Below are 26931 nucleotides of genomic sequence, written 5' to 3'. Positions count from 1 at the left end.
TGAATATGGAAGATCTACAATTTAATGTTTTTTTTTTCAGATATAAAAATTAAAGAAAAAAAAAGATACCTTAAGAAAAATGTAGAACAAAAAAAGATTTTTTTTTCATTCGTTAGATCATTCAGCAGTAAACTTATTTGTACACCGATGGTTGCATAAGAGTTTATTTTCTTTAGATTTAATATTTAATAATAAATAACTTGTGTGTTTATTAATCTAGACACTTATAAAAACCTTAAAAAAAAGAAAATTTTGCTAAATTTATAAGTTGAGAGAAAAGATGAAACGTAATTAGAAGATTCTGTGACACCTCTTTATTTAAAGAACTTTTAAAATACCAACAAAACTTTCATTTGTGTGTTCTGTAAAACTTCTGTAAAGGTTTTTTTATGCCACTTCGACCATTAGACCACAAGCCTTCAATAGATTGAGAGTTGAGATGAGACAGTCTTAACTAAAGTCTTAACTCTTAACGGTCTCAGAATTAGTAAGAACAAACTAAACCTTAACTTAACTTGAGCTCGTCTTTTCGTCATATTTATTTCCAAGCTTTAGCTCTGTTAGACTTTTTTTGATAGTATAAAACTTATTTATAAATATGAAATAAATCTTACATTTAAGTATTATAGGCAAATATATAGTTAAAAAATTAAAAAAACTTGGTTTGAATTTAATAATATTATGCATAACGTCTTACTCTTAGTTTAACAAATTTTTAATTAAATTAAGAAAAAAATCTATATTTGTTTTTTAATTTCTTAATGATCATTAGGTGAAAAACATTATCGATAAATCTAAATTATTACTTTTACTTGTCAATACATCAAGAAAAGAATAAGTGAAAATCTGCTGAATATTCCACCAATGCGTCGCTGATTTGTTTAAAATTTGTAGCGCTAAAAAGCGTAAAAATTTTTAAAATTTTTAAATTATTACGAAACCAGGGACAAAATGATGCGATAACATTAAAAAAGCAAACATATTGTTAAAAAAAAATCTAAAAAAACTCTAATATTTTAAACTTAGATGTATTAAGTTAACTTGAAAAATAACTAATTTAAGTAATATAACATAAAACAGTTAGTTTTTAATAATTTAATTAGTGTTTTTATAAACCACTAAGTATTAATAATTTTTTAATAATTACCTATAAAAAACCAAATTTACGTAAATTTTAAAATAAACAATTAAAAGAAACGTAGTTTTGGGTAAAAAAATATAAAATAATCAATAGTGATTAAATTTTTATGTTAAAACTCAGAAAAAAATAAGAAAACCTAAAAACGTTATAACTTAATCAGTTTCAATAAAAACAATGGTATTTAGTACATTTTGTATATAAAATAAACAATAAAACGTCGTTTAAACGTCATATATAGATCAATTTTTTGTATGTAAATATCAAAATATTATTAAAAGATGGTTTGATGAGAAGTTTGTAGAAAAATTATGTATAAATAAAATTTCACGTTTTAAGAGACAAGAAAAAACTCTAAAAACATTTTGAATTCTACTTATAACCCTTTAATACATATATGACAGAATATTAAATATATGGTCAAAACAGGTTTACCAAAGGAATTAAATCAAGGTTCGTACAATCAAAAACTTTATTTTAAATTCTCATTGGTTGATAACCCGTTTAGTAATGAATTTTATTAATTCTTTGTACTATATAACAATATTTTTCATTTGTATTTAAGCTGTAATCATTGAAAACACTCAGATAAAACAAAATTTTAAATAAAAAATAACACTAAACGCTTACAAAACATCTTGATTCGAGATATTTAACACATATAAACAAAAAATAGTAAAAAAAATATTCAAGCAAGTTTTTAATATAAACTTAAAATAATTTTTTTTTGCGAAAATAAACATAAAAGTACAGTTGAAAAATTTTTAAAATTATTGTAAAACAAAACTCTAAAAATAATTAAGAGTTAGTTTAATAAAGGAGTAAATTTTATGAGATCCATATAGTTGAGAAATAAAATGAGTGTAAGGGGTAGGCGTAGGATTCAAAAAACTTTATTAATTGTAGGTTAAAATATTAAGCTTATACTTAGGCATAACAGTTTAAATTAAAGTAACTATTACTTTTGTTTAGTTTATTTAAGTCAATTATCTTGTTTGTTTTATGTATTAACTTGTTGTAAGTATTACGTATAATTTTGTTTTGTAGTTTTTTAAATAGCAAGTATTATACTTGATTAAAAATAACGATTAAATTAATTTAAATGTTAATTTAGTTGATTTGTTATGTTGACAAAATTGGTACATAATTAATTATGTTATCATATTTTTATTGAATTAGTATTTATTAATAAATGAATTATTCAATGCAAAAACTTTTGAAAAGTTGTTAAAATTTTTACATTAATAAACGCAAAATGCGCTGCTTTACCACAGACAACATGGACGAGAAGTTAAAGCAGTGTATTTTTGCTCATAAACACCTGTGTTAGGGTTCAAAGCCCACCACTTCCATATTTTTATTTATTTATATAATTATGTAAGTAACCACATATAATTATAAAAAATAAATAAAAAGCCAATTACTATTTATCAGTTACATTCAAAGAGTATCTTTAAGAAGTACGCATCCGTGTAATATAAGGATAAGTTTAAGGGCATAGGGAGGTTAAAACACTTTTTTTAGAATGTGATCTTATTTTATATAGTTTTTACTGAGCTACAAGATGCTATTTACAGATTTTAAAAATTCAAAACAATCTTTGAGATATAGCCGGTCAAAGTCGGAGGCAACACTAGGTTCTTTATGGGAGGCACAACTAAAACAGCAAATAACTAGAAATCACTAATTGTATATATTCTCCTAGGTTTTTTGAGGTAACTACCTCAAATTTTTAGAAAATGTTCCTTGCAATGTTTAGAAAAGTCTTTTAAAAAAAATAAAAAATAAAAATTTCATAACAAAAACACAAAAAAAATTGTTTTATTTTTTATATATATTTTTTAATATTTTTAATATTTCCTTGCACCAGTATTTTTAAATATTGCAAGGAACATTTCCTAAAAATTTGTGATAGTAATTTCAAAAATGTTTCGAGGTATATCTTCAGTGAATTCTAGTTATTTGCTGTTTTAGTTGTGCCTCCAATATGGAACCTATTGTTGCCTCAGAATTTGACCGGCTATATCTCAAAAAATATTTTGAATTTTTAAAGTCTGAAAAAAGCAACTTGTAGCTTATTAAAAACTATACAAAACAAGATCACATTGCGAAAAAAGTGTTTTAACCTCCCTATGCCCCTAAATTTATATTTACAGGGGGGTTACACTTTTTCTTAATGAATAACTGACCTTTAACTAATATTTATTTCTAAAAAAAGTGTTTTAACCCCCCTATGCCCCTAAGTTTATTCTTACCTTACACGGATGCATACTTGTTAAAGATACTCTTTGAATGTAATAGATAAATATTCTGAAAAATTTGTGCGTACCTTACACGGATGCGTACTTCTTAAAGATACCCTTTAAATATAAAACATATATGTTTTAAAAATTTAGTGAGTATCTTACATGGATGCAACCCCCTGGCCTCAACTGTAATTTCCTTTTGCTTATTTAATGGAAGAATCATAGTTATATAAATAAACAAAAACATGGAAGTGATTGGCTTTTAACCCCCTATACCCTTAACAAAAAGTTCTTGTGGCAAATTAGATATCTGTTGTTCAAACAATGTTTTAGATCCTAAACAAAGTTATAAAAACAATCAGAGGCCTAAGTTACCCTGTGAACTTTATTTTATACATTTAACCTGAACTTAATTAAAACTAACTATAACTGTAAATATTATAAGCTAATACTTCAAGAAATAATAAAAATTAAATCCTAATATATACTTGTTTGCCACTCTTTGAGTCATAAAATCTTCTGGGTAACCTTAACCTTCTTGGAGTTTTTTTCAAATCCTTAATACTTTTAATAAACTATTTAAAAAATTTCCTGAGGCTTTCTTAAAAATCTTAAAACTGCTTTGAATTTCCCAAAGTTTAAAAAAATTAAAAATTTTGTGAGTTTCCTTGAGATTTTCTATTATTTGAAATTTCTCTGAGCTCATTAGTGTGTGGCAATCCTATATATATTTTATTACATAAAAGCCAATGTGAATTTGATAATTATCTAGTATGATGTTGCACCAATATCTAACTGAAATTATATTGTATTTGATGTATTCTTAACTATAATTTTTTGGCTAAAAATTTATATTTATAAGTACATAAATTGAGTTATATTTCATAAATTAATAAAACTTAAATATATAATTGCTTTTATTAAACAATATAAAGCAATTAAATTATTTCAATTTTTTATATAGATTATGATATTGTAAAACATAATCAATCGAATACTTTAGTTTGTCATAAATAAATTTTATTTATGTGCACTATGTATTTAATTCTTGTTTAAAACAAAGTATATTTCAGGCTAAACATAGTTAGCATAAAACATTTATTTTTAGCCTAAAATAATGGTTAGAAAGACATTAAATTCAATATAATTTCACCTTGACATTGGTGCAACTTCATCCTAGGTAATTACTGTGAATTTTTAAACCAAAACAATGAACCCCACCACTCATAACCTTATATTAGCAGTAAAAATAAATAATCCTAATTAAATAATTATTATTAAGTTAAATTATTATTTAATAATTTTTTCTCATCCTACAGATGTATTACAGTTAAATTGTTTACAAATTTCTGAAACTGGTAAGGTTTAATATTTGAGAACAGATTTTTGAATTTAAACTAAGTCTTTTGCTAACTTGTAACAACTTGTGGCTCCAAAATATGATATAAGCATCAAAATTTACGGTTGGATAGTTTTATCTCTATGAAAATAGATCAGCCAATCAGCGACACATGTGTAGAATATTCAGCCCAGTGAAATTCATTCAAAAACTAATATTTTTTCAGAAATACTAAAATTCCCTAAAAGCAGAAGCTTTTACTATAAATAATGTTGATGCTACCTCTAATGTAGTTGTTATAAACCTAATCATACTAAATCTCATATTGCAATTTCTTTTTATAAAAAAACATTTAAACATCTATCATAAATCTACGAGCATAAAGTTATTTTTATAGGCAAATTTATAAATTTTTCAAAAAACATAAAACTTTAATGTCTATTATTTTCCTTATCTTAAAAGCTATCTAAACAATTTTTATTTTATTTTGGAGAATGCACCTTTGTCTTTAATTAAAAAAAAAAAAACTTGGTTTGGGGTTTAAATTATTTCATGGGGTCCCTCAAAAAATAAAGGTTTTTTTTTTTTCATTTATATGGTATTAAAACCAAAAATATAAAAATTATTTTAAATTTTAATTATTTTAGTTTAATTAAATTTGTTGTAATTCACATTCTTATTATTATTTTTTTTCCTTTTATCATTTTTTTTATCTAGGAAATGGCCAAGGCAAATGATAGTGTAATATACATCATTTTGCTTTAGGGCCAAATCGTAAAAGATAATAATATTATTTATAAAATAAACATTTAGGAGTTTAAATAACATGCAAACTAATGGAAAAAAAAAAAAATTTTTGGTTTTAATACCATATAAATGAAAAAAAAAACCTTTATTTTTTGAGGGACCCCATGAAATAATTCAAACCCCAAACCAAATTTTTTTTTTTAATTAAAGACAAAGGTGCGTTCTCTAAAATAAAAAAAAAATTTTAGATAGCTTTTAAGATAAGGAAAATAATTGACATTAAAGTCTTATGTTTTTTGAAAAATTTATAAATTTGCCTATAAAATTAACTTTATGCTCGTCATAAATCTAGCTATTCTATTTCTTTCTGCAATAGGTATCAAGAAAAATGATGGTAAAAATCAAAGTCAAAGGCTGGAGACATTGTGGTGAGCATTGTAGACCATGTTTTCGATGGTCAAGCTTACCTTTTTTAAACTTTAATCTACTACTTTTTAAATATATTTATAAAATGTAAAACTATTTTAAAAGTTTTTATTATCATTATAATTAAACTAGGTCTAAACAGTGTTTACAGTAAATTGTTTGTAGTTTGATGATGTAATAAATGTCTTTTTCTGCACAAATTTAATGACCATTATGTGAGCAAATTATAAGATATTATATTATATTACTTAGTACAACAACTTTTCCAAAGAAAACTTATTCAAACCTGTCTGAAAAAGGTGTCAAACAATGTAAAGATTTAGATTACAAATGTAAACTAAGCAGCTGTTTAAATATTTAAACTTTTTATATGTTTTTAATTTAACAAATAGCATTTTCAATGAAATATGGCTTGGTGGCATAGTGACAATTATATCATTTATAACTATAAGTGTTAAGGGTTTGTAAGATTGTAATCCTCTAGTTGACATATATGAAAACAAAAATAATTGCAACATAACTAAAGTTTTATATTGCCTGATGATGTAGGTGCTCTTAAGATGTCATTGAAAAGTCTCTAGAGTTTAATGTTGTGGAATCAAAATCAAGTGTTTCTCACAATTTTTGTCACTTTGGTCTCCCAGTTTTGTATGCAACTATACTTTTCATGTAAGCTAAAGTTTAAACTTTTGTAATTTCATAAACACCTAAGTAAAAACCAAAACAAAACAAATAGTACTATTATGATTGTACATTTAAAAATTAATCTGCAAACATTGCAGAGTTGCCATACAATTAGGCTACTCTGGAGAACTTAGGCGTCTGGGTGGTAGTTTGAAATTTTTTAAACTCTGAAAGACTCACGTGTGTCTTTTTTTCACAAAATTTAGGCTTGTTTAGATACCTTTTAATCTCAGGCAAACTTTTTAAACTTAAAATCAAGTTTTTTAAACATTTTATTAAGCCTGTTTTGTTATTATTTAGGTCATATGTTATGTTTTTCTTTTTTCTCATAAGCTCTAGCTAGTTTTGTTAATCAGGATGTTATTCCTCAAACATTAAAAACTTTATGATGGTTTTACTTTTTGTGGATTGACAACTGCAAGTCTTTTTGATTTCAACTAAATGATCAGTTTCAGTAAAAACATTACCTAGGTCTCAGTATACAGAGAATTTATCATCTTATTGTCTAAAATTTATGATTTAAATTTGTTATTAAAAGTATATTTTAATTTAGATTTAAACTAGTTAATATCTTGTCTGTACTATATTTAAGTTTTAGTTATACATTTATTTTCCAGCTTTTCAAAAGCAGTGTATTTTTAAATTTAAAAAATTATAAACTATTGCTTTTATTTCACAGTCAAATATATAAACGGTATATTAAATGTAAATGATGTTTATTGAAAACTAACCAAGAAAATAACAAAATGAACCTACTGTGTTTGTCATTTTTTATTCTCACTCAATTTTATGTATCTGATTCCAAAGGATGTATAAAGAAAAACACTGTGTATGACTTTTGCAAATGCAATTCTATCAAATTGAGGGTGAGTTAAACAAGTACTTTTGATAACTTTAGATATAAGTTTATCTTAGTAATTATAAGAAATACAAATTCTTATTTTAACAGAAAGTAAAAATAAAAAGTACTCATAAAGTCTTCTAATAAACAATAAAATTTTCAATTTAAAATATCTATTAATTATATGATTACATTGGTTATGAATCGTGTTTAGTAAAGTTTAGTGATAAATGAATAAGATACAAGTTAATTAAAACTTTTTACTGAGTTTTTACTAAGGTTTTAAAAATTTATTTTAATTCATGGTTATCACATCTTTGAATGTTTGAATGCTTTAACATATTATTTTAAATAAAGTCAAAACATTAGACCCGTAACTAGAAACAAAAACTTAATTTTTGGATTTTTTTGAGAATATTAATAATTAGCAAGCCAAAATTCTAATTAACTTATAATTACAGAATACAAATTAATTAAAAATTACCTTTAATCTTTCCTTCCAGCACAGTATTTTTTTTCTATTGGATTTCTTTTTCTTAATCCTAATTATTAATTTTGGAAGTTATACTTCTAAAATTATAAAAGAAATCTGCAATAATTTTGCTTAAAAATCTAATACTAGTTTCAATAAGTCATTTTCAAGTAGATATTATAATTATGAACAGAGCATTTTTAGTTTAGTATAAAAAAGTGAAAACATATAATATAGTGACGTAACATTCATCTATAATTTTAAGTAAAAAAAAAAAACATTTTATAGCACTGGTATTAGTTTTCTTGAGATAAAGTAACTTTTTTACGTACCAATTAAAAATTTTAAAGTAATGTTTAAATAAAAAAGTAGAACTCAAATTATTTTGGAAAAATTAAGGCACAAAAATTTTTATATACAAAAATTAGTTTAAGTATACTAAAAAAAGTTAGTTTATATACTGCAATATATTTGTAGCATTAATTAGTTTTTACAAAACCTTTTTTTTGTTAAATAGTTTTTGAAAAATAAAATACAATTAAACTAACAAAGGTTTAATTTTTTCTGTGATTACAATTTCTTTATAAAATAAATTTGCTGTCAAATGTTACCTTCAGTTGGACATTCTTGTTGTTAACAATTGCACATTTGTTTATTTCTTTGATCTCTAACATTTCATTTATGTGCGACTATTTGTTGTTTACAATATTTAGATGTTAGGTAACATTATAATAAACAAATTTATTATTTAACAAAAACTTGAAATTTTTACATCTTGAAAAAAACTTTTTTATTTAAAAAGCCCTTAAGGTGGGCTCCATGTTGAAAAATTTAGTTTATTAAGTTAATCAACTTATTTCTATATATATATATTTATATACAATAAAAACTAAGTAATAAAAATAAGTTGATAACTAAACATCAACATAATTATAATCTATTTATGCTTAAATTCCAAACTTTAATTTGATCGTTTTGTTTTGTGCTTTACTTTGAACTTATTTTGAAGTTGATGAGTGCATAGGCACAAAACTCGAGTTCCTCAAGTTTTTACATCTTTAAATTAACTTATATATAGATATATACTAATAAAACACTAAGTTTTCAAATACAATTGTTTCACTGTTCTGTTAATCAAAACAGATCTTCAGTTCGTTTATTGTAATAATATCTTAAAACATAAGTCAAAGTGTACATGAAATTAAGCAAAAACTTTAAGGATTGTTGCGTCACTAAATAAATCATTAAAAATTATAAGACAAACTAAGCTTGCATAAATGTTCAAAGTTATTTAGAATAAAAGCTTAAAAAATGTTTACAATTACTAAAAAGTCCATTTTGTTTATTTAAAGCTAGATTTGAGTTTAATTTTGAGATCTTGTGTTTTTCCATATTGCAGAGAGTGTAGCCATGTTTTAAATTGTAAAGAGCCTCTCTATTTTAGCATTTACATAACAATAGAAGTATATATGTATGACAAATCATCATTCAACAATATTAACAAAAGACATACAACAGAACTAGCGAACTACTTATGAAATTTAAAAGATAACAATACAGACTACAAAATTAAATGGGAAATATTAAACAGGACAAAATCAAAACTCAATACTAAATCCGGCTGCAAACTTTGTAATCTAGAAAAAATAGAAATTGAAAAATCAGATAAAAACGTAACACTAAACAAGAAAAGCGATAGACAAAACATATGTATCCATTGTCAAAAATACTTTTTTAACAAAATTAAAACCAACTAAATATTAAAACAAAATTAAATTTAAGCGGCAAACATGAGTATTTTATAACATTTTCCAACATTCCAAAAAATAAAATTTTCTAATAGCTTAAAACATTTTTCTAAAATAATCTTTCTAAACTTTCCTAAAATGCATAAATTAACAACTACAGAGTATTATTTCAAATTCAGCTAACTGTACAATAAACTGTATCATTAATACGTCACAATTATTATAAAAATTTTCAAAATCTAAATTTCTGTTTACTATTGTAATAACTGTAGCTTACTGAGGAGTACACGAAACTTTATATTTCAGCTGTATGAATTATAGTTTTTATATAATTAGATAAATATATATGTATATGTTTGGATTTTTTTATAATTATTATTGACAAATAAAACATTTTTCTGCCTTTCGCAAATTATCAAAGCAAATAATTTTTATAAATGAAGAAACTCTAAGCATAGTTATATAACATTTATTGGGTAAATAAACAAAATTAGTTGATATAAGCCAGCTTATTTCGGTTGCCAAAGATCCTGAAAAAAACTGGAGTTTGTCAACTTTGCAAAAAACACGGAAGACCTGGAATTTAAAAAATGATCACATGAGTACTTGGAATTTTAAACAATTTTTACAAGTCAAATGATAAAACTTTGATTTGATGCAAAAAATATATCATATACAGTGATTTTTTTTTGTATCATTTAGAATTTTGTTTTTTATAAAAAACATTTTTATGTTGCACTACATTATCTTTTTAGTATCTATACACAATTTAGACGGTTTTTTACCTACAATATACTTATATACTAAAAATGGAAAAAAGAACTTGTACTTTTAAAAACTTGAAAAATATTTATAAAGGACTTTAGCAACCTTGTAATTTTGATAATGCAAGTTTACAAGTCTTTTTTGTGTCTTGTTTATGTTTTTAATCTTTTTAAAATATATGGTTTAATTGTGTAGGCAAGTTTATTGTATATATTTTTTTTTTGTTAATTAATGTTTCTCTAGTAGTATTGTTTAATAATATTATGTAGTTTAATATTATGCTTTTTGGTTTAACTTTAGTTCACATAGTTTTAAAGTAACCTTTTTTATAGTTTTGGCTACTTGAAATTGTATAAAATTGATCTAAAAGTTAGTTGTTTTGAAGGAAACATAATGTTTTTATTAAAAGATTAAATTAATGCTTTTGGTTTAAATACTACTTAGATAATTTTGGATAGTAAAGTTTGTTTGAAGTAACTTATTTTCAAAAGTTAGGCTAGTTTTTGTTTTAAACTTAGTTACACTTAGTCAAAATTCTATTTTAGAATAAGTTTTACTTTTTTGATTGAACATTTACTATATTTTATACATAATGTTATAAATATAGTAAATTTGGAATATGCTTTTTCTGTTAACTTCTGTTTCTGTTGACAGTCATTTTGATTTTAATTATGACTGTATTGAAAGGTTATGATTACTTTAAAAATATTAAATTATGTAATTACGAAAATAATTTTTATTACTATGATTAAAACTACATTAATTTTAAGACTTACTTAATTTATTAACTTTATAATGGATTTTTTTTGTAGTAATATTTATAAATTTTAGTAGAAATTTTAAAAAACTTACTTTAGGAGTATCAAAATGTTTTTGATAATAATGAAGCACCTTTTAATGAAACCAACACACCTGGAATAACAAAAGAGTTGCTTTGTGAAAATGAACATCAATTTGAACAAATTATTTCGAACAATGATGTACCTAGTCCGTTTAGTTCATTGTAAGTACTTGAAGTTAAACGTTTTCAAATTTTTATAAAAATTTCATAACTTCTATTACATTTGCTTGTTTAATAAATAAAATTATGAAACACGTTCTCAATAATGATATTAAACATATATACTTTTGAAATATCAAAATTAATATTTTTTCTTTTATTAGTCATGTTGTTTATTACATATTTAAATTATATTACTTTTAAACTCAATATTTGTAATATAAAATCTAGCGTTAAGAATTACGCTGAAGTTAATTTGTATACTTTTTAAGTTTTATTAATAATATTTAATTTTAAATTTAAGTGTATTGTTTTATACGGTTTTTACACCACAGTATTTTATTTAGTTATTCTAATAGGTTTTATAAAATGAACATACTTGTTATTATTATCATAAAAAAACATATTGATGTTTTAAAAAATTTTCAGAAAATTGTCAAATTCAAAAATTTCGAACATAAATTCAAGTTTATTTGGAAACAACAACCAATTCGATAAATCACAGATTAAAAAAATGCAAGTTGAAGTTTTGTTCTTTTAATTTTTTATCATTAAAGTGTACTTTTTTTTCTATAATTTTTGTAATCTTTTGTAGTAAGATTGCTTATAAAAGTACTTAAAAACTAAAAGTAGCAAAGTTTTAATGTTTTTCTATCTTTTATATATCTGCAAGTATAAGTTTTTAGTTTAATATTAAAAATTATTTTGAAAAGTGTTGATAAATGTATGAGATCTCTTAATTACCTGTGAATTAACAGAGATTTATCACGAAATCAAATCAAATACTTGGCACCGAATTCTTTTGAGGGATTTTCAAATGTCCTTATACTGTTAGTTTTCATGTTTTTAAAAATAATGTAACTTAATTCTAATAATTTATTGATAGTAAAATATCTCTGTAAACATATTTTTTTACAAACTTAGCAAATTTCTAATCAAAGTTTTAATCAGTACTTTAGTTTTTGTAACTTAGTTATTAAAATAGATTTTTTTATTAACTGAAGTAGTTAAGTATCCATTTATGTACAATGTACATATATTATTCTATGTAATCCGTACAAAGTTATTATGAATTTGTTAATCATAGATATTGTGCTCTTTTCTCGACTAAGTATTTTTAATAAATTTATATACTTTTCAGTGACCTGAAAAATAACAGTATAGCATTTATCAACCCAAATGCTTTAAAAGGATTGAAAAAATTGAGAAAATTGTAAGTTTAAAAGTGTTTAAATTTCTTAATAAAAATGTTCACTTATAATCAGAATGAAACTAATTTTGTTTAAGTCCTAATGAATTCTGTTTAATAAAATGTTTTGTTTGTAAAACTGTTATACTATACAAAAAAGTTCTTAAAAAAAGTAAAATTAAGTTTTATAATTATATATAAAAAGATTTAATATAATAACTAATTAATCTCTTATTATAAATTAGTTTCCAGTAAAATGGTCAAAATTCTTTGTTTTAAGCTGAATTTTTTTAATCTACAATTTTACTATACATTTTTTATGTATTCTTTTCTTGGTATCACTACAACTTTACTTTACTGAAACTGTTTTATATTTTATAGAATCAAAACTATTTTTAAAACCAAATATAAAACATCCTAAACTTATGCTGTTAATTATTACAGTAAATTGTTTGATAGGTTTTTATAAAGACATTGTCAACATTACATATTTTGATTCAGACAATGAAAAAGTTTTGTAGTTAACTTATGTTTACTTATTGTTGATTAGTGAATTAAGTAAACTTTCAAATATAAAAATTGTGAAAGGGAAACAAAAAGTTATAAATAAGTATATAATTATAAGATGGTAGAAAGTATACGGATTGAAATAGTCCGTCATGCAGTTTAATATTCTAGTTTATATAATATCTTAAGTTTTGCTTTTAAAGCCTGTTTTTGTTTCAACTTTAAATAGTTATTCGTATAAATATAATTAAAAGTTTAGATACTACTACTATACTAAGCTAAATATTTGAAATAAGGTAACAAACTCAAATATATACGTCCTCAGAAATATCAATTATAGCTTTATTGTTTATTTTTACAATTTATAAAAGAAATGTAGACTTCATTCTGCTTTTTGTTAACTATACATTGAAAAGAGTCTTAAAACTTTTCCTTTATTGTTAATTTTATTTTGTATAGAATAAAACGACCAAATGATTTATTTAAATTATCTTTAGAATTTTTAAAAATTTAAATTTATTAAAAATTGTTTTTAGTTATGAGGATATTAAAAAAAGGTCGTTTTTCTTGAAAGTAAGCTTTTGTAAAAATTAAAAAGTCTTTGGATGATGCAAAGAATGTAAATTAAGTTTTTTTTTTACAACATTTTTATCAAGTACAGATTTTTTCAACAGAGATATACGAACTAATTAAATCTCAATGTTACATAATAACACATTTGATAAATAAACAAATAATTTTGTTAGTCTAAACTTATTTTATAAAGATTTTTTTTGTATTGTAGTGAACTTGTTTATTTAACTGTATTTTCCATTATGTTTTTTTTTCATAATGACAGGGACGTATCAGAAAACCCGATTGTTTGCAACTGCCTGTTGAAAAAGTTCATAAAATGGAAATGGAACCAAAAAAGGGAAATAAAAGACAAGTTCAAGCTGAAAGGAAGCTGCACTTTGCCATCCGACAAGAAAGGGGACAAATTGAATTCCCTCAGATCGTTGGATACATCTTGCGGTACGGATCACTTTAGTTACCCTTTTTTGTGCCTTTTTAGACTATTGATTAGTTTAAAACTACATTTGACGTTTTATTAGACAATTTGTGCTTTGTTTTTAATATTATTTATTATAGTATCAATTCGTTAATTTACAATATTTTTCACTCTTAAAACGTTTATACTTTTTAATTCAATTAATAAAACTCAAATTTCCAATTATGTTTAATGGCCTTAAGCAGTATGTGAACGTGTAGTTTTTACGAGTAATAAAAATTAACTTTTCAAAGGAAAAAAAAAAGTTATAAATGTTTCGAAGAACCTCTTCTTTTTTATGACTTTGAGTTTTGAACATTTTAACTTACAGCTAGACAAAACGACAGGCTAAAATATTTTTTAATATTTTAATTTTTCAAAACCTATATTCACTACAACATATAGATTTACAATTGAATGGCTTACCGGATTTTGGTATAACACCGTCATTAAGCCAAATTGTTTTTGAAGACGATGTGTTTGCTGTCACCTGTTATGCTACCATGCTTACTCTAGATACTGTTAGTTTTTAATATTTTTTTAACTCCAATTTTTATAAATAAAAAAGTTTTAGTTTTCTTTATCAATTAATGTATTAACGAACCGATATTCTATGTAAAGGGCAGTTTTAATTTTATTTATAACAATTTTTTTTGTGACTCATAAATAAAATGTCCTTTTAAATTTTTATAAGATGCCAATTTCTTTTAAATTTATTGTTTTTTTTTTACTAAATGGTTAATTCTTTTTAAAGTTATTCTTTTAAAAATTAATTTAGTCAACAACTAATATTATAGAAAATATCCTTAAAACTGGACCGTCGAACAATTTTACAAAGTGAATTTTATAAAAAAGATAATAACTTAACAATACAAATTGGATCAATCAAAACTATTAAATATGAAATGAACCCAGTTTTACGTAATCATTCAGGTTTGTACAAACGTTTAATTTGGTTTTATTTAGAGTTTAGCTTTCTACTCGACTAAAACTACGATTATCTTATAACACTTCAGGTGTTACAATCAGTTATATATTTTGAAATAAAAACGCAAATTTGAAGTCTGAAATTTTTAAATTTGATAACTCAGAGTCATATTAAATTATCTCTTTAAATATTTTTTTTATCTTTTTCACCACCATATTCCTATTTAGACCTTTAGTCCATTCGTTTTTTTTAATTTCAAATTATTTTAAATATGTCTACTTATATTTTTATAAGAGTTTGAATTGTCATTTAACCAAAACTTTGGTAGTGAAATTTATTGTGTCAAATTTTTTATCTAACTACTCTGCTAAAGACTTTACAGTTCAGAAAAACAAAACTATTCAGAGACCGTTCGAAAATAAATTACAGACTTATAAGCTACCTTTGTAAAATTAAAATTGTGTCAAAATCAGGTAACTACGAATGCGTAGTTGAATCGGACAGTATAAATTTGCGGGCAAAAAAATCAACGAAAATTCACGCTCTCCCGTCCTACAGCGAGTACTGCATGTCAGTCGAAGATGTTACCAGTAAAGGGAATTACCCTTGGAAGAAAGTCGTTGGAGGATACGAAAGCAGTCAAAGCTGTGTTGCGAACAACATGGTAAAGTTTAAATTTAGTGTATATGGTAACAGTATGTAGCTTGGAGTAGTTTAAAAAGTTTATTTTAGAAAGGTTTGCATAAAACTTTGCATAAGTTGTAAATGAATATATTTTAAATACAACTGTATTAGCATTTGTAACATCTTTGTATTTAAAAAAGTAAAAAACATAGCTTTAAAAATATAAAAAAGTAATGCATACAGTTGTATTATTTTCTAGTCTAAAGATGATAACAAAGTATGTTATAATGATAGGATTCATATGACTATTCTTCATACGAAGATGTGTATCTGTACGAAGATCAATATAAAGCGAAAAGAAAGTGCAATTATGATGGTTCGTGGTTTGATGCCGACTATAACAAATGTGATTACATAAATAAATCCCCAAGTCTCATATCAGTTAGTTTGATGTATATTTAATTAGTTGCTGTCCATCTTAAAATATGAAAACTGTAAGTTATCAATGTTGAACTCAACGTATTTTATTATTTTTGATAACTCTTTCGAATATATAGTATAATTTGAAAATAAAATAAAATTCATAAATAAATACTCTTTAAAAATTAAAAAGTATCTGTTTTTCAGAAAATTTCAAAAAATGTCACCGAAAACTACAATTCTAGTGATGAGTACAAAAACCTCGTTCTAAACTGTACGCACGCTTTTTACAAAATCGAAAAGTTGGAAGTTGCCTTTGATGATGCAGCAGTTATTGAAATTGTTACTGACTTGTTTGAGTTTTGTAACAAAAAAGACATTGAGTATTTGTCTGAATCAGTCAGTTATTTTGAAACTTTGACAGGATATTATATAACTTTTACATCTAAATGCTTTAGAGAAGACACAAGAAATATGTATTTTAATACAAAACATCTCAAAATTATATTAATGCTTGGTTTTAACTTATCTTGTAAATATTTTTTGTATAAGTTATTGCTAAAAAATGCTATTTGTTCATCTTATTTACAAAAAGTGAACGTTGGTAAAGTCTTACAACTCTATATATATAGAAAATTAAAACATTTTATATACAGTAGCTTTTTTTTTATTGTATTAATGAACATCTAAATAATCTTTAAAAAATAACATACTGCATAGTTCAAGTTTAAAATGTTTTATTTTATACAATTTTTTCTACGTGATAAAGTTTAAAATAAACTTTTTCATATAATAAAAAAAAAATTACAGAAAAAAATGTATTGGAGTTATGCAAAAGTTTTGTTGAGGTTCCAAGAAATGGATTTGACTTTTAAATCTATTTCTTATAAAAAAACTCAAAATTTCAGAAAGATAATTACAGATAAAGTTCCAAAAAAATTTGGAAACTACAAAGTAAGTTTTTATCAGATTTTAATTGTACTTGAATTATAAGTATTAAAAAAGTACACCTTTTTTACTAAAAGTCTACTTTAGTAAAGACTGAAATTGCTTGTATAATAAGCTTTAAGTTTAAACTTAATAAACCATTTAAAACCTCTTATTTAAATTTCTAATGTAGTCTTTCTAAAAACTTTTTATGAACATTCAATTTTAATACAATTTGTTTAAATCATTGAAGTTTTAGTTACATTTTATTATATAACTTAACTTTCAAATTAATATTTAACAGCTATCTCCTTTCTTGAATTCCTCGTTTCTTAGTTTAGCAGATAAAACAAAAGAAAAATATGAAGTTTCTTGCAGTTTTAGTGGCAGTTTTTCTTGCTCAAGTATAACAGAGAAATCTGTTGAAAAGGTAAATATAATTTTTTTTGTTATGTTTTCAAAAACTTACGAGTGTTAAAAAACAAGTTAACGAACATTTTGTTTATAATTAACATAGTTGTTTATCTGCTTTTTTGGATTTTTAAAAAATTTAACTTCTTTGTATTTTGATTTGACTAATTTTTTATTCCCGTCATTAGCAAAAGATTTAAAAAAAATTGATAAAATGTTTACCATATACTTCAATAAAGTTTCCATAAAGTTATATAACACTTATAAAAAATAATAAGAAAATTCAACCTAGCTAACTTGTACAATTTCAAATAACTATATAGACATTAACAGATACTCTTAAGACACACAGCATAATATATAAATGTATTATTGTTAATGTTCTTACAAAAACTTTTTTGATCTATAAGTACAAATAAGTATTCTGAGAACATTTGGAAAAAGATACTAGTAAAAAAATTATAGTAATAATATTTAAGTTTATCAATAACGTCAATATCTAGTAACTATTCAATTTACACACTACAAAATTTAAAGAAAAACATCCTAAACTTCGTCTTAGAAACTGTTTATTTGCTTTTTTGGATTTTAAAAAAATTTAATTTCTTTTTATTTTGATTTGAATAATTTTTTATTCCCGTCATTAGCAAAAGATTTAAAAAAAATTGATAAAATGTTTACCATATACTTCAATAAAGTTTCCATAAAGTTATATAACACTTATAAAAAATAATAAGAAAATTCAACCTAGCTAACTTGTACAATTTCAAATAACTATATAGACATTAACAGATAATCTTAAGACACACAGCATAATATATAAATGTATTATTGTTAATGTTTTTACAAAAACTTCTTTGATCTATAAGTACAAGTAAGTATTCTGAGAACATTTGGAAAAAGATACTAGTAAAAAAATTATAGTAATAATATTTAAGTTTATCAATAACGTCAATATCTAGTAACTATTCAATTTACACACTACAAAATTTAAAGAAAAACATCCTAAACTTCGTCTTAGAAACTGTTTATTTGCTTACATTAACTTTTTATAATATTTTTCAACTTTGAGCTTATTATAAACAAAAGTAAGGTTTAAACCACATTGAAATAAAACCTTGTGTAATGAATACTCCAAAAAAAATAGTTAGAAATTTCTGTTTTACATCTAAATGTTAGTATGTCTCTTTTTTAGATTCTTTTTTTATTGATAGATTTAATGAAACTGATATAAGTTCATCTACTGTTAAGTAAAAACTGCATTAACGTTCATTTTTTTCAACGATAAACAGGACGTCGGTTTGAACATTCAAAGTAAACTAAAAAAGAACTTAAAAACAAGCTGGTCAACAGACGAGACTTTAGAAGCACCATTGCTAGTCCTCCTTTTCCAGTAAGTATTTTCTATGTTCTTAAAACACCTTTCAAAGCTTTTTATTAAAGTTATTTTAACTTACCGCTATGATAACTAAAATTAAAAGATTGGCTCATGGAAACTTACATATGAACAAAAATTTAAGAAAACATGTAAAATCTTGCTACCAAAGAGTGTGATTGGGAAAAATAATTAGTACCTAACTTTTTGCATCGCGCAGAAACGCGCAACTGTTTCAACCGGCGACGGTGCGACTCGGAGACGAGTTCAGAGCGCTCACCGCGGTGAAAAGCATGAACGTGAGCAAGATATCGAAAAACCTGCAGCACAACGAGAAGGTGTTCGAGGATTACTACCTCGTCTCGCCGGTTTACCAAGTCCACTCTGAAATGCTCGACCTCAACTTCACTGCGACTTTCAAAGTTGATAACGACCATGGTAAAAATTTGTTTGTTAATCATCACAAAGTTTAATGTTTTTGTTAGTTTTACTAGTCTACCGAAAGCCTGTGGTATGATGGTCCAATATTATCAACTTTAATTGAAAAGACATAACCATTGGTTTGAAGTCCCTAACAAAACTACTGGAATATTCAGTCGTTCAGTTTTTTTGATGGATTATTAAACATATTATTCTTGTTGTAGGAACTGTAAAATAGAAAAATATATATTTTTTTTTTTTTTAATTCAAGAGCATAATTTATTTTTCTTTACTGTAAAACTTTTACCCTTTCACAGTCCACAAGTGTAGATCAAAGTACTTGGTGTTGGAATTTAGTAATAGTTCCTGGAAGCAAGTGTCTGGTGGTGATTGTACTTTGTTAGATTTAGATATTGAAAACAAATCATCTTTGCAAGGTTTTAGTTGTAAACATCAAGGAGTGTACACTGTTGCTTTTGTGAGTTTTTTGTTTTGGAACAATAGTATAATTGTTAAACTTTTTGAATAGAAAAATATGTTTATAATTTATTTAAAAAAAAATGTATCCTATTTACTATCCTTTTAACTGTATTGTATATTATAGTTAGCAACGTTTAAGCTGCCACTCATTAGTAACATTTCTAGTTTACAACATTACTCAAACTGAATAAAAGTGTCACACAAGCGTAATACACAATTTTACAAAAGTTTTATTTGTAGAAAGTTGATAGTGCTCGCAACCTTTCAATGTATCATTTGAGGCCTAACGTTCTGGTTGTAATTTCCACTTGTATGTTTGTAACTTCGCTTTTCATCATCATCTTCTCCTACATCTGTTTATTTAACAGGTTTTTTACTCATAAGCTCGTATGTATAGAAGAGATAATTTACAGTTATACTGTGTTTTAATGACAATGATATTGCAATATTTTAAACTTATACTTCCACGAAGGAGTACCCATATAATCTGTTTTACTAGTAGTAAATTTTAATTAATAGGAAGTCATACGAAAGCACAGAAGACAAACACATGGTGATTGCCATTCTATTTCACCTCATAGTTGCTTGTGCATCTTTTTGCTTTGGACTCTGGAGAACAGATAAACAGGTAGAAAATGCTTCTGTTATACAAAAAATCCAAAAGTTATTTAGGACTTCTGATGTATTCTTTGTTTTAGTTATTTGATTGCTGCAGTTTTTTTCTTCTGTAACGTGATTAAATAAAGCTTAACTGATCAACATTCTTGTATATACTTAAACTATAAAATTTTGTTCTTATCCTCAATTGTTTATTTTGTCAATTATCCATAGAATAACTTATAAAATTAGGGTTTTAAGTTAAAATTTAGTGTAAGTGTCAGTTTTTTATTAGGTTTAAATTTTTGATTTTGTAGAAAATGTGCAGCGGTTTTGGTATTGCAATCCATTACTCAATTCTAAGCTGCTTGATGTGGATAGCAATACATTTGAAAAAAATTTACAAAAAAATCCACATAATTGAACAGAGTTGTAAAGTTCCGTACAGCAGCTCCAATAATTCTAACAACAAAAACAAGCCTTTGTTTGGGTGAGTATTTTTTTTATCGAAGCAGACCTACCTGTTTTCATTATATTTTCTTTGATTGTTATTAGTTAGTGGACAAAACCTTATAATAAATACAAATAATGTTATTTTTTATTTTTGACATTACCAACAGTTATAAAAAATTATCAAAAACATTTTTCAATGACTTTCTGAAGCCAATAATTTAACTGAGCAGAACCTACCTGTTAGCTTGCGGCCCGGCAGCGATTGTGTGCAGCATAACCGCGAGTACCAACATCGACAATTATCTTGGGGACAACCATAACTTGTAAGTTACATAGTTAAAAACATCTTTGTTTTAAGTAGAATATAGTTTGTTTAAAAACTGATTTTTTTATGCTAACCCGTTTTGAAAATAAACTAGTCTTTATAACTTATAGTTAAAGTGTGAAATTGTTTATCTTTAATTTTTCGTGTAGCTTTAAGTTCTTTTATAAGCTGTTAAAAGCAGCTTAGTAGTCTGTCGATTGCATTAAAGTGTGTGAACATTTTAGTAAATTAACTAAATAAATAAAAAAAGATCTTTTTATATTTGTTGTGTTTTAATATTATAAGTTATACTTTTAAAGCCTCTTGAGTATGGAAGAGAGTTATATAACAGTTGATTTAAAGTATAACATGTTTTTCTTGTAGTAATTTTTATAAGTGTTTGAGAAAAACGTTTGCATTTATTAGCTGCTGGTTGAAATGGAACACGTCATTGTTTGCCTTTTTCATGCCGGCTGCATTCATAGTTGTGATGTCACTGTACAAGCTGATGAGGTGCTTACCAGCTCTGAACAGAACCACTATATATTTGTGAGTTTGCTTAATCAAGCACATGGTTTACCTTCTATTTGTAAATATTTATGATTGCAGAAGTGAAAATTGCAAGATGCTCAGCTCAAAAAACTTGAACATGAGCCGTACATCCTCGCATGGTAACAGATTGTTTCCAAGCAACCAATCAACCGTCGACAATTTCGATAATGCCAGCAGCAACTTACTGTCTAATACATACAATAACCACAACAACCTTGCAACGAAAATTACAATAAAATTGACAAAGGTAGATGAACACATTAGATTTTCTTTTTCACTTTTAAGCTTAGTATAACCTGATTAGCAAAGTTTGACTTTCAGAACTATGTTTTTAAAAACGATACTTTTTTATATTTGTAACATGCAAGATATTAGCAAATCTTTAGATCTTATTTGAAAACATTAAACACCAGCTTATTATTAAGGTAGGGTTTTACTGATATTAACATTTAATTCTTTCGTCTAATAAATAAACTCAACCATTTTATTTTGAATTTTTCACAAACAATCGTTTTTACTTGCTAGGAAGTGGAAGAGCAACGCAACCAGTTGTATGAAAGCTGCTTGTCGCTCGTCACTCTCGTGGTTTTGTGGGTGTTCGGTGCCTTCAGCGTCGCTACTACTTTCAGCAATCAACACAACGAACTGCTACATATTGAACAGGTTAACAACACTAATATTTGTAAATTTACACAATTTTTTCTTATTTATTACTATATGGTTTTGTTTAAATATTATTTTTTACGACTTGTTATATTACTTTTTTATTCAGCTTACAAAACAATGATAAATGACCAACATACCATTACTAAAACCTTTAACGACTAGTAAATAGTGTAAGAAACACAACTTTTTATTTTTTACCAGGAAGAAGTAAAGTTGTGTGTGAGCGAGAAAATAAAATATTCCCAACTGACCAACCAAAGTTCTTTTGTCATGGAAGTTTTGTTTTCAACATTCTGCTTCCTGTCGACCGTGATGCAGTTGCTTCAGCATGTTTACCTGAAACACAAAAACAACAAAGACAAGTGGTGGGCCCCCTCGCAAATGAAAGCGAGCGCCAAGTTGTTTTCAGGTTTGAAATGTCATTGTTTAGAATTAGAAACATCATGAGTTTTTAAAACGTTACTTTTATCATGTGTTAAAGAGTTAGTGATTTATATTTGAAGTTAAATAAGAAAGGCAAAAAATTCTCCTTCAGAACTAGAAAAGTCCACGAATTCAGACAATGTGGAGATTAGACCGTTTGTGGGTGAAGAGGTGAAAGTTAATGAAGTGTTTCCACCTTCAGTTGATGGCGGCAACCTGGTTGCGACCAGCGAAAAGGAATCTTCAGTTTTAAACAGAGCCACGTCTTACAATGGATCTTCAGTACAAGTATTATTTTATCTAAAATTAGTTGCTAGGTGCTAAATTTTATTTTGGCAATGGGCTTTTAAAAATAAATTCATCTTTAGTTAAATACTACATGAACCATACTCAACAAAAAAAAAAATTATCACGTTTGCTAGTGAATTTAATATTTTTAGATATTTTTTGTTTTTTGCTGCTTTCGTTTGACTTTTCCAACTTTTAATAGATTATTTTATGTATAACGGAATAGTAATTTGATCATTTAAGTTATCTTAAGATATCTTAGTTTAATATCATTTGTACTTAGCTAAGTTTTTAAGAATTGATACAGAAGTATTTAAAAAAAAAATTTTCCTACTATATTTACTACAGTTAGAATCATCTAATCAAAACCGTTATAACTTGACCTCCTCAAAAAGCACTCAATCGCATAGTAGTTTTAAAAAGAAGCCTCTGAAGCTGACTAATTTACAACAAGTTAGTTTGCTATTCTAAAACTACTGAAGTAAATGTTAATAAAAAAGTTTATTTTAAAAAATATAACAAGTTTTTTTACCGCCTTATAAAAATTTAATTTCAAAGGGCATTTTATAATTTTTTAAACAATTTTTCAAGTGCAAGTATAAGTTTTTTATTTTATACTTTTTACTGTTTTCAGTCGGACAAGCAGCAGGAAAAGTCACTGTTAAACACTCAGTACAGCCCATCAAACTACATGAACCCTACATTGCTCGCTCAGAGGTTTGTTATGTTCCATAATTTTTCAAATTATTTTTTTTCTCTATTTTACAAAATTTTATAATTAGCTTATTTATAATTAAAAGATTGTAGTTATTGTTTTAAAATGACATTTTTTAATTAAATTTTTATCTGTGTTCTTGTGTGCTAAGGTTTTTTAAGACTCTAACAATCCTTAACTTTACATGTTTTTGCTTTAAAATGAAGCATATTTTTATTAAAACTAATTTTACGCACCCAGACACTCCCGTGTAAGGAAGGCACTGGAGAAACGACGTAAAAACCACAGGAAGAATCAACTTACTGTTTTGCGAGAGTATGCTCAAGATGATGTCAACTCTTGTGATAAAGATGAAAGTACGCAAATTAGTAAAAAAAAGTTTTAATTTTATATTAAGAATAATAGTTGCTGCTCAAATCAAATTACTTAATTGTTACACAACTACTACATTAAAGTTAAAGTCATTAAAGTAAAAATTTAGAGTACTAAATGACTAAGTTATCAAGTTAATTTTTCGTATAAACTAAAAAACAGTACCAACCATTTTATGTACTGTAAAATAACTTTTTGTTTTTCAGATACTAAAGAAGTCAAAAAATCTCCAAAAGAAAGAAACTGCAGCACTACAAGCGGGGGGACCCGCCATGAGTTGACTAGTAACCATGGATACCTGACAGTCAGTTCTTTGCTTGCCCCTGAAAAATTTTCTAAAACAAAACGCCAATTTTCTTAATTTTATTTTGTTTTTACTCTTGTTTTGTTTATTTTTAAGTTTAAAGTTCGATAACTAACTAGCTCATAACATCATAAATCTTGTTCTACTTATATCCATTTAGTTCTTTCAACAAGACTAAAAAGTTTCTGTCATTTACAATGCTGAGATGTTTGCACTACTTACTTCATTTGGTGTTGCTTTTACTGTTTCGTATACCTCTTTCAAAGTTTCATCTGAAGTATAGCGTACACATTTTTAATAGTTTACATTTTTTAGTAATCATGCTCCAAAAAAAACGGTGCTTCGCTTTTATTTGTCTTTTCAAACTAACTTTTTCTTCTCATTGAATGCTAATCATTTTTTACATATTTCTTTAGAATGTTGATGTTATATTTTCAAACTAAAAATTAAATGTATTTATATGTGCTCTTTTGAAAGACTTTTGTAAGAACTTTTTTTTTCATGGTTAAACTTATACTTATGTATAAACTGTTAGTTTAAATTATTTGAAGTGTTGACTTATTAAAGTTGATCATTTGTCTAAACTATTTTATATTTTTTTGATTATATGTTTAAAATTTTGTGAATTTTAGATACGTTTACTACACTAAGTTAAAAAACTTTATTGTTCTGTAGTTATTTATTGAATTCTATGTAGATGTAAATTAGCATGAGTTATCTTTTCTCCAAATGATTAAACATATATTAAAATTTGAAATATATTTCTAGCAGTACGAGATAAAACAGTATATAAAGTTTTAAAGAACCAAAAACGATGCTTATTTTATCATTTTATCCTCTAAATAAGTAAAGTGTAAATGGTTGTGTTAAACAGCAAAAACGTTCTGATGTAAGTTGAAATAGCAGGTATGAAGTATGCTAGCTGTAACAGTTGAACAGTTTTAAATTAGACATTAATTTAAATCTAAATTAACTCGTTTTTGTATTTTTAAACTTTTATAATTAAAGTTATTTTTAAATCTATACGATTTAACAGTGTAATCTTACTAATTTTAAATGTTATGCATTGCTTGAACATTTTAAGTAAAATAATATGAACAGTTTATTTTTGTAATACTCTAAACAGTTGCTTTAAAAGCGTAGACTTTTTATTATTTATTAAAATTATATTAGAATTTTTTAGTCTTAATTATTATATATCTCTTTTAACATCCGTAAAACCTTTTTACGTTTTAGTTACTAGATATTAGAGAAAAACATGTTAAATAGTATCTGAAGCAAATATTTACTAAAAATTATAAAAAGTATTTGATGTAAAATAATCAAATACGATGTTGCTAAATTTAAATTGTAATTAAAGTTTTTAAATTTTACCTTGTGACACTCATTATAGAATTAATTAATGAATTGAAATAACATCACCAACAAAATATTGAGATGAATGTTTAATTGAAAATCTGAACAACAATCATTATAAAATTCTTACAGCTTAAAATACGTGAATGTTGTTTTTGGTCAGAGGAGTTGAATTTTCATTCTAGTAAGAAAATATATCTGGCCTGCTGAGTAAAATAGTTGCCCACCACTAAACTAAAAATTACTTGCCTACTGTATTTTCAAATAAATAAAACGTAAAATCTTATTTTGTTTTAGTACATGTTCAATTACTAGTTAATAACTACCTTTTTTACAAGTTTTAAAGATCTCGAGTATAAGGCAAAAAAAAATTTTTTTTTGTGCGTTTTAAACAAATAATTTATTTTTGAAGTTAAAATTGTTTTGTTTTATGTTAGAATAGAAAATTCAACGTGTGATTAGAACAGATTTTCTTGTTTAAGAAATTTATTTTAAAAGTTAGCGACTACTGAAATACATGCTATTAATCTAAAATAATAGTTAATACGAAGTAGCTTTCTTAAAAAATTAACATTAAAGCTTTCATTAACAATAAAACATAACAGCTAACGACAATAATAGCCTACAATTTTAAGTAATTAGAGGCCTGCTATCAGCCAAAATTTGCTGTGCGTGTTTTACCATAAAATTGAGCACGTATAAAATACAAAACAAACACAGTAACATAACAAAATTACTTAAAACAAATATATAGACATAAATAAAAGAACTCATTCTGATTTCTTCGTCTACTTTGTTTTTTTTTTTTTGTTATTTGCCATATGACTAGGTCGTTAGCAAGATTCTAATGTAATGCAGACTAAAATTGCGTTTTCCAACGACCAATGTAAGGTTAAACAAAAACTTTAATATTATCGGCGATACTCAGAACATGACCAAGCCATCGAAGCCTGCACGTACTGAGGGTAAACTACATTGTGTTGAGACCAGTACATCTCAAAACTTCATTGTTGGTGATCTTTTGTATCCTTCTAACTCTAGGGATACGATAAAGACATCATAGGTCGAAGGTGTTGATATTTTTCCACTCCACACTCCACAATGTCCACGTTTAGCTACATAAAGTATAGTACTGCATACACAGACAAACTAAACGTATAGAATTTGTGTAAAAGTTTAAGTTT

General features: G+C 25.1%; 1 protein-coding gene across 1 annotated transcript; it reads left to right on the top strand.

The window, feature by feature from the left end:
* The first annotated feature begins 7271 nt into the window (after nt 1-7271).
* Nucleotides 7272-24936, top strand: LOC145840382 (adhesion G protein-coupled receptor A3-like). The gene is made up of 29 exons (XM_082947628.1): nt 7272-7446; nt 11264-11409; nt 11836-11922; nt 12165-12236; nt 12548-12619; nt 13941-14116; nt 14538-14653; nt 14930-15065; nt 15534-15724; nt 15979-16125; nt 16312-16503; nt 16915-17058; nt 17336-17461; nt 18735-18835; nt 19038-19255; nt 19555-19715; nt 19958-20085; nt 20237-20345; nt 20632-20804; nt 20998-21090; nt 21498-21620; nt 21681-21870; nt 22149-22286; nt 22491-22698; nt 22825-23000; nt 23349-23453; nt 23635-23717; nt 23956-24071; nt 24294-24936. Exons 1-29 carry the CDS (start codon nt 7327-7329, stop codon nt 24446-24448), a joined length of 4002 nt encoding a protein of 1333 aa, XP_082803754.1. The 5' UTR covers nt 7272-7326; the 3' UTR covers nt 24449-24936.
* Nucleotides 24937-26931: the final 1995 nt, after the last annotated feature.

Source organism: Thalia democratica, chromosome 7, assembly GCF_965202585.1.
Source record: "Thalia democratica chromosome 7, ktThaDemo2.hap1.1, whole genome shotgun sequence".
Taxonomy (NCBI): domain Eukaryota; kingdom Metazoa; phylum Chordata; class Thaliacea; order Salpida; family Salpidae; genus Thalia; species Thalia democratica.
The sequence above is the reverse complement of the archived record's forward strand: the minus strand, read 5'-3'. Positions and strand labels throughout refer to the sequence as shown.

What these genes read in the sequence shown, in the direction of transcription:
- LOC145840382 (XM_082947628.1), top strand. Translation starts at nt 7,327, where the DNA reads ATGAACCTACTGTGTTTGTCATTTTTTATTCTCACTCAATTTTATGTA. An exon ending in TTGCTAGTCCTCCTTTTCCA is followed by an intron (nt 18,836 to 19,037) that starts GTAAGTATTTTC and finishes TGCATCGCGCAG; the next exon opens with AAACGCGCAACTGTTTCAAC. An exon ending in GAGTGTACACTGTTGCTTTT is followed by an intron (nt 19,716 to 19,957) that starts GTGAGTTTTTTG and finishes TTTTATTTGTAG; the next exon opens with AAAGTTGATAGTGCTCGCAA.